Raw genomic sequence first — 13,858 nt, 5'->3', positions numbered from 1 at the left:
TACTGTAACGGTCCATGGTACAAGCTGTTCAAGGGGCTTGGCTAATGTTTTTTAAAAACTGAGGAAGAAAGAAATCAGTCATTTAAACACCAGGTTGTGGATCTTCGCATGCAGGGACTAGAAAACCCTAATAAAAAACTCAGCAACAAAAATTCCATTAACTAAGGGGACAAAACTGGCTTGGGCTGCCCCCAGCATAGAGATGGGAACTGGAGCCCTTCCAGTTTCCCTTCTTCAGGGGCGAGGCAGCAACTGACCTAAGTTCCTCAAGGGACCCCTGCCCTTACATGTGTGCTTTCTGTGCTGTATCAAGACAACATCAGGTAAGGGTATCCACTAGGCTCTAGTTAAGCTACTTCTACATTTAAGTATAAAACTAATAACCCCCAACTTAGATAATCACAAACTGACTGCTAATAAGAAAGTATTTAAAGACCTTATAATTTCGGAAGTTAACATTTTCAAACTTTATGGATATTTACATGAATGGCACAAAGAAGGCTGTTACTAGCTACCATCAAAATACTTCATAACAAAGTTTAAAGAAAAAAACAAAGGAAACAAAAATACTTCTAACAAATAGTGCTGAGTAAGAGGCAGAAGTACAGGAGAGGATAGTCTCTGGATCCTATTCTACACATTATAATAAACACACTATTTGCTATGCTCCTATTTAAAGTGAAAATATCGGGCCGGCCCGTGGCTCACTCGGGAGAGTGCGGTGCTGATAACACCAAGGCCCCGGGTTCGGATCCCATATACGGATGGCCGGTTCGCTCACTGGCTGAGCGTGGTGCTGACAACACCAAGTCGAGGGTTAAGATCCCCTTACCGGTCATCTTTAAAAAAAATAAAAATAAAAATAAAAAAAAATAATAAAGTGAAAATATCTACAACCAATGCTATTTTAAACAAACAAAATCAGGTTAATTCAAATAAATATCCTTTATTAAAGAAAAAAAATATTGTTAAGCACCAAAACTGTATGATGTTACATTGCATGTACAATAAGAGAAAGGTGATTGCAATACTTGTACAAGTACTTAACTCTGAAGTCATGAGTGTAAAAAACATGAAATACAAAGCAATACAATAATTACAATGCAGAAAAGTTGCACTAAAGAGCAAAGGGTAACAAACAAAACAATTACTGGAGATTTCATAGTATTGCTATAAATGCTTGCTTAGTTTTTTCTTTGTACTTTTAATACTTTAGAATGTTAACAGCATATTTAGGTATTGTAAATTTGCAAGAATTGGCATTTACAATACACTGTGCACACTGTCCATTTAACATAAAGGGTAAAGTCATCCTTAAAAGCCAAGCATGACGTGCTAGTGTTTTGCTTCTACCTTTATAATATTGCACAAAGCTAGTAAATGGTGAAATCGGTCTGTCATTAAAATTGAAAAACACGTCAGTCTTGTTAGCCCTAATAGGCTTTAATTCATGCAAAATGATGTGCAGCCTCCCATTTTTCATGAACTACATTATGGTTTCACACTTGGCAAGACATACAGTACAATAAGAAATTTAATGAGACAGTAGGGATTCTGTCAAAGTAGAAGTCACTGTGTAGGTTGCATCATCTACCCCTCTTGGTTCATAAATGAAGGGAAAATGCCACATTGTGATTATGGAGACTTCTTAAAACCAATATAATTATTACTGGAAAAGCTGGAATAACTTGTAATACCCATTGATAGTTAACCATAGAACATGCAAGTAAAAAAAAACCTCAAAATTTCCCTTGTTAAAACTGAACGCTATAACCAACACCCACATCTGTTTTCATCTAAACATCACTTTTCAAGGTTTTTCCTACCCACCCTCGACTCTCCAAACCACTTTTAGTTGTATTTGAATTAAGAAAAAAACCCCAAAAACAGAAAAACTTTCCCTTAACTCTCAAAACAAATGACTGCTTTGAGATTCAGTATGAAATACCATTCATAAAATATTTAGCATGTCAACCTCAGAGGTATTTCCTGTACATGCACCTTACAGTGAAATGTTTGTAGAAGGGAAGAAACATTTATAAATTTGGAATTCAAATTCTACAAATGCAAGTTGTACACTTACTTTGGGCAAAACAGAAAATTTCAGAATAAACATCTTTGAAATAATTCAATGGACAAACATTTAATACACGCACACACAATTAATCCAGACTCCCTCCCACCTTTAAAAACCTTTACATACATGACAGTTTAGGCAGCAATATAAACCCATTTTATAAGAAAAACTTTTAAATTACACTATATTTATAGGATAAAAAATATCATTGCTTCATTTTACAAAGCAATCAAGCAGAGACTTGTCTTAATGTGCTTTAACTAAAGAGCACTTTGCAGCAAAGTTCGGAAATAACTACTGAATTGTTCAGTAGCATTAAATAAACGCAACATGCTCCATAGTAAGGTGCTTCTACTTTCTTACCCCTCTTCCATCTGAAATAAATCTTGCTGATTAATCTTAGTGTTACTAAACACTTTATTTTTCTATGCTAAGCAATAAATGGGAAATCTATTTTAAATGCACATTTTACTTTATATTATCATTCATATTCAGTGCAAGAATTAGAAAAAATTTATGGTGGCATCTTAACAATGTGTCTGCAATAGTTCTGAAATGTTTTACAGCTGTTCAGTTTTTACAAATAACCTGGTAAAGTGTATGAAATTTCACCTCCCTGACAGGGCCTTTAAGGACCCAATAGTACTTGTACTTTACAGGTTGGTATCTCATGTTAAGTGCATAATAATTAATAAAGCTGATAAAATACTCACATTTAGTGAACAAAAAAGCTTTCCTTAGGCTAACAGCATTGACTTAAATTTATACAACAATTAAAAAATGGAGTCTCAGGGAATGTATAAAACTAAATTTTATTAATTGTATACTGATATCATTCCAAATAGATAGATGCTGCTCATTAGTTTTTGTTCCACTGATTTAAGAGTTTTAATTATTAATGTCTACTATGGCCAAACTATGCTTTACAATTTAACACATTGTATGACTTTTAGTGGCCATGCCACATTACCAAATATTGCTACATAGTTCAACTTCGCAGAAACAAGAATTTTTTCCCCCTCATTATACAGAGTAAGTGAAAGTGCTGAAAATTTTCTATGATTTCATGTTATGGGAAAAGCTCTGTATTTCCTCTGTGGAAATACTACACCTTGTCAGCTATTACAGTTGTGTCTAAGTCTCCTTAGAAATGAATTTTATAGAAATATTTCAGATCCACAATGAAGAACTAAGAGATAACTGTTTTTATGCTGCTCACAAATTCTATAAGCCTACAAAATTTACCTCAAATAAGCCAAACAATTGTTCATCTTTCAGAAATCCCATTTAGCCAGGCATTTCCTCATACAGACAACCAGGATTTTAAATCATTAGGAATACTTTTTTTTATATGCTGCACTGGTTATATATACATAATTTTGGTTACATTAGTAGGAGAAATATTTGAAATGGACATTCAAGTGAGCAGTAACATTAATCTCAAACATCCTAAAGTCATCATCTATTTGTTTTCCCTATTTCAAATAAACTGCAGTTGAGACAAGATTGGTTAATTAACTTCTAAACTGATTCAGCATAAGCAAGCAGGTGGTTTGTGGGTATAGAAATGATACAATAACAGAAATATAACTGTCAAATATATTGAACCATATAAAAAGTACAGGCAAGACTGAGATTGGAACTGAAAACGTGATCATCTATAAGTACCATGATAACTAAATATAAACAAATTTTATATTAAGGACAAAGATCCTCATTTTACCAGGGGCAAGGATAAACAACTAACCATTGCTTACACAATTTTTATTGGGTTCTGAAACTGCTTTAAAATTAACAATGAAGGTTCTCAACTGGTAATCTTATCTGATGGACAAGAAGACCCAATTATCTGAAATTTTAGTATTATCTGTAAAGAACTCCAAAGGTTTGTGACCTGCTTTAATTTGTAATTTTGTGTAAGGAGAAAGCTGAATCTTGAGGAGGGAAAATGGGTGTGCTAGAGAAAGTTATTTATCAGAGAATGTGCACAGCTGGCTATCAACAAGGCTCTGCTTTACCCACCTTATCTTCAAATGTGAGGCAACTCTCATGGGATGTGCTGAGAGCTGTGGATGTATCCCTACAGGGGTTAGTAGAGTTCTATACACCTTCTATTATTTGCTAGAGACTTATTACAACATGGCTCAGGAAGACAGAGCGCAGGACCCTCCTATAAGTGAGCCTGTTTTATAATGGAGTTCTAGTTCTAACACTAAATGGGTAGCAATCCAGAGCATATGAGGGTCCCAGTGTTTTTTGTTAATTTAACTAACACTATATCCTTCTGTACTTTTCTAAAGTTGAATAAACGGAAAAAACTTAGGTTATGAACAAGCGTCCAAAACCTGGATACATGAAAAACTGGATAGCCTAAAAATGATATACGATTTTTTAAAGGTTTTCAAATTTGCTTTAAAATTTTTCAAATATATTAACAATCTAACCAATCACTCTTTGGGTTAAAAAAAACATGTTTTAGTGCTTTACTGAAGGTATATAGGACAACGACCTCCCCAGCCCCCCAACCATGGGATGAAATTTATATATTAGATTTGTACTTCTAATCTTCCCAGACAAGATGTAGAAATAGTGCTAGGATTAAAACCAATGTATTATGAAAATGCTGCATAGAAGCTCCTAGTCTCATCAATAAACATTATCAACATTTAAGCAGAAAGATTTTGCTTCATATAACTTGCTGCCAGAAAATTTTCTCCATAATTATTTTAAAGAAAAAAATTTTTTTTTTTTTTTTTTTTAAAGATGACCGGTAAGGGCATCTTAACCCTTGACTTGGTGTTGTCAGCACCACGTTCTCCCAAGCAAGCTAACCAGCCATCCCTATATAGGGATCTGAACCCATGGCCTTGGTGTTGTCAGCACCACACTCTACCAAGTGAGCCACGGGCTGGCCCAGAAAATCTCATTTTAAAATGACAAGGGTGTGAGCATTTTCTTCTTCAGAAACACCAATTCATATACATTGGAGGGCTTTTACTCTAGTACTGCTTTCTGGGTCTGGGTCTGGGCCAGAGAACTGCCTTATAAAAAATAAAGTTCTTTTTGGTACTTCTGTCCTTAGCTCCCTCCATATAAAGGCAAAGACCTATCTTATGCAGAATTACACTCTACAGAGTACTATAAACTGGGTCCCATATATCTACCTTCATTCAAGCCCACAACAGCCCTGCTGAAAATCCATAATGTCTCCATTCATATAAATGTATCCTTCAGGACTCCATTATAACAAATCAGCACCTAGAGCTACATACATACATTTAAGAACTTAGTGACAATAACAAAGGTTCTCTCCTAAAATTCCATTCAAAGCATATGAAGATAGTGAAATGCCAGCCAAGGAGACTTTTCTGCTTGTCTAGTTTCTGCATCTTTGTAGAGAACATGCTTTTCACCGTGGAGCATAAAAACAAAAACTTAAAATGGTGCATGATAAAAAGAGTTAAGATCTGCATCCCTATTACTGAATCTTGATTTTTTGATTCTTAATAGGAAAGTCATGTGAGTTACAGTAATCAAGCAATAGTTCAAAGAAAAAAAGACTAAAAATAAGTTGAAATATTATCAAATTATGAAGTATTGCTTCTCATAAACGATGCTGCACATAAAATTCAAACTATTATAAATTCTGAATATGAAGAGCTGTTTAAAAGTAAATTTTTTTTTACTTCAAAACCTTACAAAGTGTAAGATTGTGTGGCCTTCTAAAAATATGCCATGTTAAATGTATCGTGTTGTGGTAAACACATTAATAGGTGTATCTCCATCGCTATGTATCTTTTCAGATGTTTTTGAACATCTTTATGAAAATTCCTTTGGAGATGAGTGATATGAACTTTTAAGTGCATTTCCATGTGATTTTCTTTTAATTCCTGATATATAGCTATTATGATGATACACTTTTTTCAGTGTCACACTATTTATATAGAAGAAGCTCTGTATTTTCAGATTTTTCAGTGCACTGAAAGATGGATCTCAAAGCAGTCCCAATACAGCTCACAGTAGATCTGTCAACCCAGTGTTATTCCAGTTCATCATGACCCCTAGCTTAATTGGCCACTACAAGGATGTAAATGGGTGGACAGGAGGGGAAGATGCATAAAAAACCGGAATCTCCAGAAGGCCTTTCCTTGATTGCAGTCAAACATTGTACTTAAACTTATGTTAACCACCATCTACTGGAATGACTGGAAAGCAATAATCTGCCAGTTGTACTTCCTCCCCCCCCCACCCCAATGAGGCTATACACTTTGGATCTAATGGAATCCAATTTCTGGAATCAAGTGCTTAAACTGTTGTTTTCCAAAAGAATCAGAACCAATCTTCAACTGTAGGTATTTTTCTTCTTTCTGTTAAGTTGCCTGTTAACAAAGAAAATAACACAGTGTATTTTAAAAAGATGACCTTTTAAAGACTGTATGTACATATGTTCCCTCACACCTTTCACAATATCCAGGATGAACACTGATTTTTTTCTTAAAAATGGCCATTTATATGGTGTGCAGGAGACTTTTTTTTTTTAAAGTGCACTGAAAGAATATATTTGTATTCTTAAAGCAATAAAAAATGAAAACATAATTTAACTGTAAGGGTACTTCAAAAAGTTCATGGAAAGATTAATATTAATTTTAATTCTATTTTTCCACAATTTTTTTTTTTTTTTTTTTTTAATGACAGGTAAGGGTATCTTAACCCTTGACTTGGTGTTGTCAGCACCACGCTCTCCCAAGTGAGCCATGGGCCGGCCCTTCCACAAACTTTTTTAAGTGTCCTCATACATATTTTGATCACTGTTAAAAGGTTGTTAGATTCATTTTTGTTCCTTTTATTTTACCACTTTATGTCAAAACTATATACTAAAAAGGTAGTTTCACTTTAAAATATTTGCCTCATACACTGTCAGTAGAATAAGAACTATAAAATGGTATCTTAAACATTCAATACGGAGTACTTTTGTTATGTTGCCATTCAGGGGACAGAATACTACATGTGGCTACTGAGCACTACATGTGGCTAATGTGACTGAGAAATTAAAATTTTTAGTTAGATTTATTATTTATCTATTTATTTATTTTTAAAGATTACCGGTAAGGGGATCTTAACCCTTGACTTGGTGTTGTCAGCACCACACTCTCCCAAGTGAGCCATGGGGCCAGCCCCTAAATTTTTAGTTAGATTTAAACTACCAATCTGAAACATCATAAAATATTCTTCCACTAAATACAGTTTTATTGTTTCGATAGAACATTTCTCTTTAACTATTGAGTACTTAGCATTCGAATTGAGATGTGCTATCAGCAAATATAAAATACACACTGGACTTTGAAGACGTAGTACAAACAAAAAGACTACATTGTGAATTTATGTTGATTACATGTACTATATGAAAGGTACAGTTTTGCTACGTTGGGTCAAATAAAATATTACTAAAATTAATTTCACATGTTCATTTTTACTTTCTTAATGTGACTATTAGAAATTTTAAAATTACATCTGTGGCTCACATTTATACTCTACTGGGCACTGCTATTATAATTACTTAAGTTAAAGAGTGTTAAGGATCCCATGGGAAACAAATTAGAAACTGGTTTTAAAAGTCGATATAATTACATACATTCCTCATATTTACAGAAATCCCCTTGAAGGATACTATCAACTATGCTATCTGTGAAAAGAGTTTCAGAGGGGGATAAAGAAGAACAGAGGACCTTCACTTTTTACTTCGTGAAGTTTTAAGAAATTAGCTCTTGTTAAAAAAAAAAAAAAGGTATATAATTATATTAATGACGTGAAATCTACAAGAAAGGAATCTGTTAAATTAACAGGAAACAAGAATTACAGCTTTTTTTTTAGCCATTTGTAGAGAACTATTTAAAAGTTCAGAATCTCTGAAAATTATTCCACAAGATCACAAAACAGTGAGACACAGCTCCTTTTATCACTGCCTGATCAGTCGTTGGGGATTACAACAATGGCTTGCTTCTGGCCTGGGATACATTCAATCCTTAAAGAGTGACTTTGCAGATATCTGAGCTCATACATTATCTGAAAGTGTTTCATAGTTTCTCTCTCAATACTGTACCACATATACAAATAAATAAGCCTCCTACAACCCCAAAAGAGTTTTAAGCAGTTTTCAAAGTGATATGGCACGATATTCTTAACATCTGATAGTAAAGCTAAATTAGCAACCAGAAGCTATAAATAACATCCCAGCCACTTGAGTATACAAAATGCTGATGCAATGTCTATGTGTTAGGCAGGATATGGTTAGATGGGAGAAGACAGACAAGGATAGGCTGGCCTGAGCAGCTGCTGGTGTGCTGTGACTGGGCCACTGCAAGCCATCTGTAATGAAAGAACTAAACACACATTAACTCCACAGCCAGGCCTTCACACAAATCAATCACCACTAAAATGGTAGTTTTAGGCACAGGCTTAAGCAGCTCCCTGAGAAGCTAGAAGCAGAAGGAGACAACACTGTAAACAGCAAGACTTGTAAAGTGGGAGACAATATACAAATATCCACTGAGGAAAAGATTCCCAGTCAGACAAACCCAAATCTCTAGACATTCACACACTGAAGAGACACACAGACACATTTACATTTCTTTACAAAGTATAGTATACATCTGTATAAGGAAAAATAGTTTGAAATGATTTGGGGATCCAGAAATAGTAAGTCATTACAAAGTGCCTATAATAAGGGCCTCTATACATAATAGGAAAAAAGCAGAACAATGGTACTATTCAATGTTGGCTGAATCATGTTAAAGGAAACACACAACCACATATCAAGAATGTGGTTTTTCACCCTTTTAGTAGAGCTACTGATCGGTGCAGATGCTGATGGAAAAGGACAGGGTAGACAGGCACTACAGGAACATTTTCCTGATAGACCCACATCCACAAGGAACAGGTGAAATTGCTTTAGTAGTATTTTATTTGACATAACCAAAATAGTATCTTTCAACATGTAATCAATATTTAAAAACTGACATAGATTGCATTTTTGGACTAAGTCTTCAAAAATCCAGATGTGTACCTGCACATACATCAGATCTAACTCAGAATCCTTGAATCAAGGACAGGAATCTGCATTTTTAGTAAGCTCCCTAGGTTAGTTCTTATGGTCAAGTATGTGTAAGAATCACTGTGCTAACAAATAAGTTAATTACTCCTTTGCTTACTCCCTCCAGGACTAAAGTCCTCCCTCTTCAGTGAACATTCTGAAGCCCACAGAAATATATTCCATCAAAAGAGCATAATAATTTATAGAATATGTTTGCATGTTAACTACATTTTGCACAAATTACATTTCAGCTATCATTACCAATCCTGTATAATATTTAATTTATAGCATGTGTTATCATTACTGATTCTATATATTTAGTATAATTTATGCCACATTACTCTATCTAGCTCATTAAAAAATAGTGGACTGCAGCTCTCTGTTACCTTAGGAGAATGTCACATGTGTAACCAGAGAAACTTAATATGCACAGGGATATTCAATAAATTATGTATACAATTTTTACATGTTTATTAATAGCTGTAAATCTATCTAGACAATGCAGTAACTAATAAATCTGAATAGTGTTAAAGGATTAGAAAGCTAAAGAATCAGACAATGAAGCAATTTTTCTAGACTAATCTTACAAAACTCCTTTGCAGGCAGCTAATAAGACAACAAAATTCAATATGCATAATAGTTTATAACTGAAGTACTTAGAAAAAAGCTTTTCTGTTTTTTAAGGCAAAAATAAGACTGTCACTTTACTTGGAATACAGCTCTATGGCAGAAATTTTTAATGAGTAGGATATAAAAAACAGCATTTACATAGCAATAGTCCCTAAAAAGTGCTTTTCTTACCCTAAGTTTCTAAAAACTACGGAATTAAGTGAAACCTTAAATTTACAAATTTATATAGCCCATGCTATAACTGAGCCATATAATAACCAATAAGCCTCGGACTCAGTAAAAAATACCAGACCCCCATCATCCAATGTAAAAGCTGTATTACTGAATGCTACTAAAGAAATAAGGCCATTTACTTGTTAGTTCTCCCAGTCTGTGCAAGGCAAAACCTCCTCTTCGTCTTCTGACTCAGGGGATGCTTCTTTAATTCTTCTGAGAGCTTCATGTATGCTCCGTGTTAGAGGGTCTGTATCAGGCAGAAGTGTGAAGGATTCTCTCAAAACTTCCTTTTGTACCTTCTTCAATTTTACCCCTTTTCTTATTTGTGCCAAGATATTATTACTATCATCTTCATCAGGAAAAGGAGGCAGAGTTCGCTGTTCAACCTTTTTCAGATGAAAACTACCACGCTTCAAGGAAGCTAGCACCTCATCCATGGGAGAGCTCACTTTGGAAAATGAAACAGAACAATCACAATTAGGATCGCATTTAGAGTCAAACTGTATAACGTCTAGAGTTTTGGACTATGAGAGCCCAGGTCACTAAAACACCATCTACAAAATGAATCATGATGTGTGGGTAGGAGGTTGCCAGAGCAGAAGGATCCTGATTATCCTTGTTTAAAAAAGCCTCAAGACTCAACTTCTATGGCAAGTATCGTCGGCATTCCTATCATTTCCTTTGTGAGCAAATTGGGAGCTGGGTGGTGGCTTAGTAATATCACAGGTGAGACTCCCAAAGGATTTCCATGTTGTACCTGCACAATCCAAATTCAGATAGTGACCTGGTTACACATTTCATTTTTAAAAATTAAATTTTGGTTCATTATGGTGATTGTACTTTTTTCACTTAGTTGTTTTATACGTGAAATTCTACTCAGACTATGGTAAGAAATACTTTACAGAATGCTCTCTCATATTAAAACATAATATGCAAATTGCTTTATATCATGTTCTCCCCATGCAAACTGAAAGCTCCTCAAAGGCAAGGACTATTCCCAGTTCTTTTTAGAAATAACTTTAGAAGCATATCTGACCTGCAATAAATTGCACACATTACTCCCTATTCTTCTTTGCCTCTTTCTATAAAGAATATACAAAGGTGACCAAATGTTACATGATCCTGCCAATGTCTTTCCAGTGTGACAGTATTGACCAGACAGCTTACCCTTTCTGAAGGGAGTGCTTTTATCTCCCAGGCTTAAAATCAGATTTTGGGATCCTATGGCAATCCCACTACTGGGTATATACCCAAAGGAATGGAAATCATCATATCAAAGGGATACCTGCACGCTCATGTTTATCACAGCTCTATTTACAGTAGACAAGATACAGAATCAACCTAAATGTCCATCGACAGATGACTGGATAAGGAAAATGTGGTATATATACAAAATGGAATACTACTCAGCCACAGAATGAAATTTTGCTATTCGCAGCAATATGGATGAGTTTGGAGAAAATTATATTAAGTGAAATAAGCCAGGCACAGAAAGAGAAATACAGCATGTCCTCACTCATAAGTGGGAGCTAAAAGATAAATAAATAAATAAATAAATAAACAAACAAACAAACAAACAAACATCAAAATAATACACTGAACTTTCAAAAGGAGAGAACAGAACAGTGGCTACTAGAGGTTTGAAAGGGGGAGTGGCAGGAAAGGGGGTTTAATCTAGAAATTGGTTAAGGGTCACAAAGATCACGTTTTGTAATGATGAATATACTAATTATCCTGATTTGATCATCATATATTATACATAGGTATTGATATTCAACTCTGTACTCTACAAATGTTTTAATAAAAAAAATTCTTTTTAATCGGATTTTTTTTTCTGACACAAAAGGAGTCACCGACTATGCATTACCAAATAGATCACTTCAGAAGATATATTTTAAAAACATGCTTAACAGCTCAAGAAGGCACACATTTCTGTGTACCTGTACATATATGTTGATGTGGGTTGGTAAAAATTCTCCTTTGCCGCAACCTTGCAACCCTGTTTACCATCAAATAATGTTCAAGAAATAAAATGTTTTAAGCTTTGCAAGATCAAATGAAATATAAAGTTCTTTGATTATGCCTCACTTCATACAACAGATGGACATGAACATATGTTTTAACTTACCTCTCCTCCTTTGCAAGCCTTCAGCAGTCTTTCTGAGCTTCTTCCGGGCACTGACAAGCTGGCTGCTGTCAAACAGGTGTGCTGAGGGGGCACTGGCAGACTTAGGGATCCTCTTCTCGTTCCCCTCCTTGGTGGGCAGACCTTTCTCCAGTGTCTCTGGGGCGTTGTCCTTAGCAACAGGCAAAGGTGGTGGAGGTGGGGGAGGGGGCGGGGGTGGTGGTGGAGGAGGTGGTGATGGATAAAGAGGTGGTGGGAGTGGATCTATGCTAACAAAACATGGTTCAAGTTCATTATTATTCAAAAGTGGAAGAGAGACAGTGGGAGGCAGTTCAGAGGTAACACCACTGAGAGGTAATGAAGTGGCTTCAAGTTGTGCTAATGAAGTATCTTCAAGTTGTGCAAGGCTCTGGGGTTCTGTTGTCTGTGATGACCCAAACTTGGCTCTTCCTTCTCCCATCTCTTCAGTTTTCTCTTCTATCTGCAAAACTTCTGGTAGAGAGTCACACTGGACCTCAAGGGACACAGGACTTGCTGCACTTTTTCTTCTTGCATGAGCCAGTCGTAATCTGGTTGATTTAAGTATGACTTGCCCAGGATATCTCTAAAATATCAGAAGTTATTATAATTAGTTAAATTATATTAAAACAATTTATGAACAAATGCCTATTTTCTTCTTCAAATAAAAGATGTTATTTGGGATGTTTTGTGATTTTCAGAGAAAACTCCTGAATAAAATTATACAGAAAAGTAGAATACCAATACCTAATACCTTTATCACGAAGCCCTTTATTATTTATCAATTCTGTTATTAAGGCGTTGTCCCCTTATCTACTTAAGAAGAAGTCAACTGTTCAAAATTACATGATTAAAAGATATTTAATAAATAAAATTATTAATTTAAATGGAAAAAATCAGGGCCAGCCCTGTGGCTCACTCGGGAGAGTGTGGTGCTGGGAGCGCCAAGGCCATGGGCTCAGATCCTATATAGGGATGGCCAGTGTGCTCACTGGCTGAGTGTGGTGCAGACCACACCGTGCCGAGAGTTGTGATCCCCTTACTGGTCGAAAATAATAATAATAAATAAATAAATAAATGAAAAAAATCAGTAGCATGTAAAATACAAAACAATGTCAAATATATGCACTACTCTCATGCAGAAAGCTAAAAAACTTTTTAGTTTCCTATATATTTTCATTAAATGCTTACAGATAAAAAAAATTAAAACATTAATGTTCTTTTTAAACAGGTTACTTGACACTTAAAAAAAGCTCTAGTAACAATATATTCATTTTATGATAGAATACAGGAGAGGGAATAAAATTTTTTGATTGATATACAGAACTCTCATCTTTCATGTTTTACTATAGTAAAATCTAGCATTAATGTCATTTGGTAGAAAACGCTTTCTCAATACAAGGCTGCTTCTTGTGTTAGGACGTCCACTCCCTAACCCTGTTTTTGCGTTGTAATACTGAGAGGACTTTGATCCTTCAGCACAAATGACTGAAGTAAGGCTACAGAGCACTTTAACTAGAACCACGAGGCTTAAGCACGATTCTCAGGAGATGTTTAGGTGCTGTGATATCAGTGTCCATAGTCATGGGTTGGCCTGGCAAGAGCACTGCTCAAGCATTTCTCACATGTGTTGATCCACCCTCTAATTCTGCTAATGGTCGTTTCCATATATTACCACCACAGGTTGATGTATTCGGAATAA

At 35.1% G+C, this 13,858-nt stretch overlaps 1 protein-coding gene across 1 annotated transcript in view; it reads right to left on the bottom strand.

The window, feature by feature from the left end:
* Positions 1-948: 948 nt before the first annotated feature.
* The window catches only part of JMY (junction mediating and regulatory protein, p53 cofactor), a 100,310-nt gene continuing 87,400 nt past the window's right edge, over positions 949-13,858 (bottom strand). The window contains exons 9-11 of the mRNA XM_063085615.1: positions 12,142-12,742; positions 10,151-10,461; positions 949-6,456 (exon numbers count right to left, since the gene is read on the bottom strand). Coding sequence (XP_062941685.1) covers positions 10,154-10,461; positions 12,142-12,742 — 909 coding nt within the window. The 3' untranslated portion in view covers positions 949-6,456; positions 10,151-10,153. The remainder of the gene's footprint in view (positions 6,457-10,150; positions 10,462-12,141; positions 12,743-13,858) is intronic.

The sequence above is a fragment of the Cynocephalus volans genome, chromosome 2, assembly GCF_027409185.1.
Source record: "Cynocephalus volans isolate mCynVol1 chromosome 2, mCynVol1.pri, whole genome shotgun sequence".
Classification (NCBI taxonomy): Eukaryota; Metazoa; Chordata; class Mammalia; order Dermoptera; family Cynocephalidae; genus Cynocephalus; species Cynocephalus volans.
The sequence above is the reverse complement of the archived record's forward strand: the minus strand, read 5'-3'. Positions and strand labels throughout refer to the sequence as shown.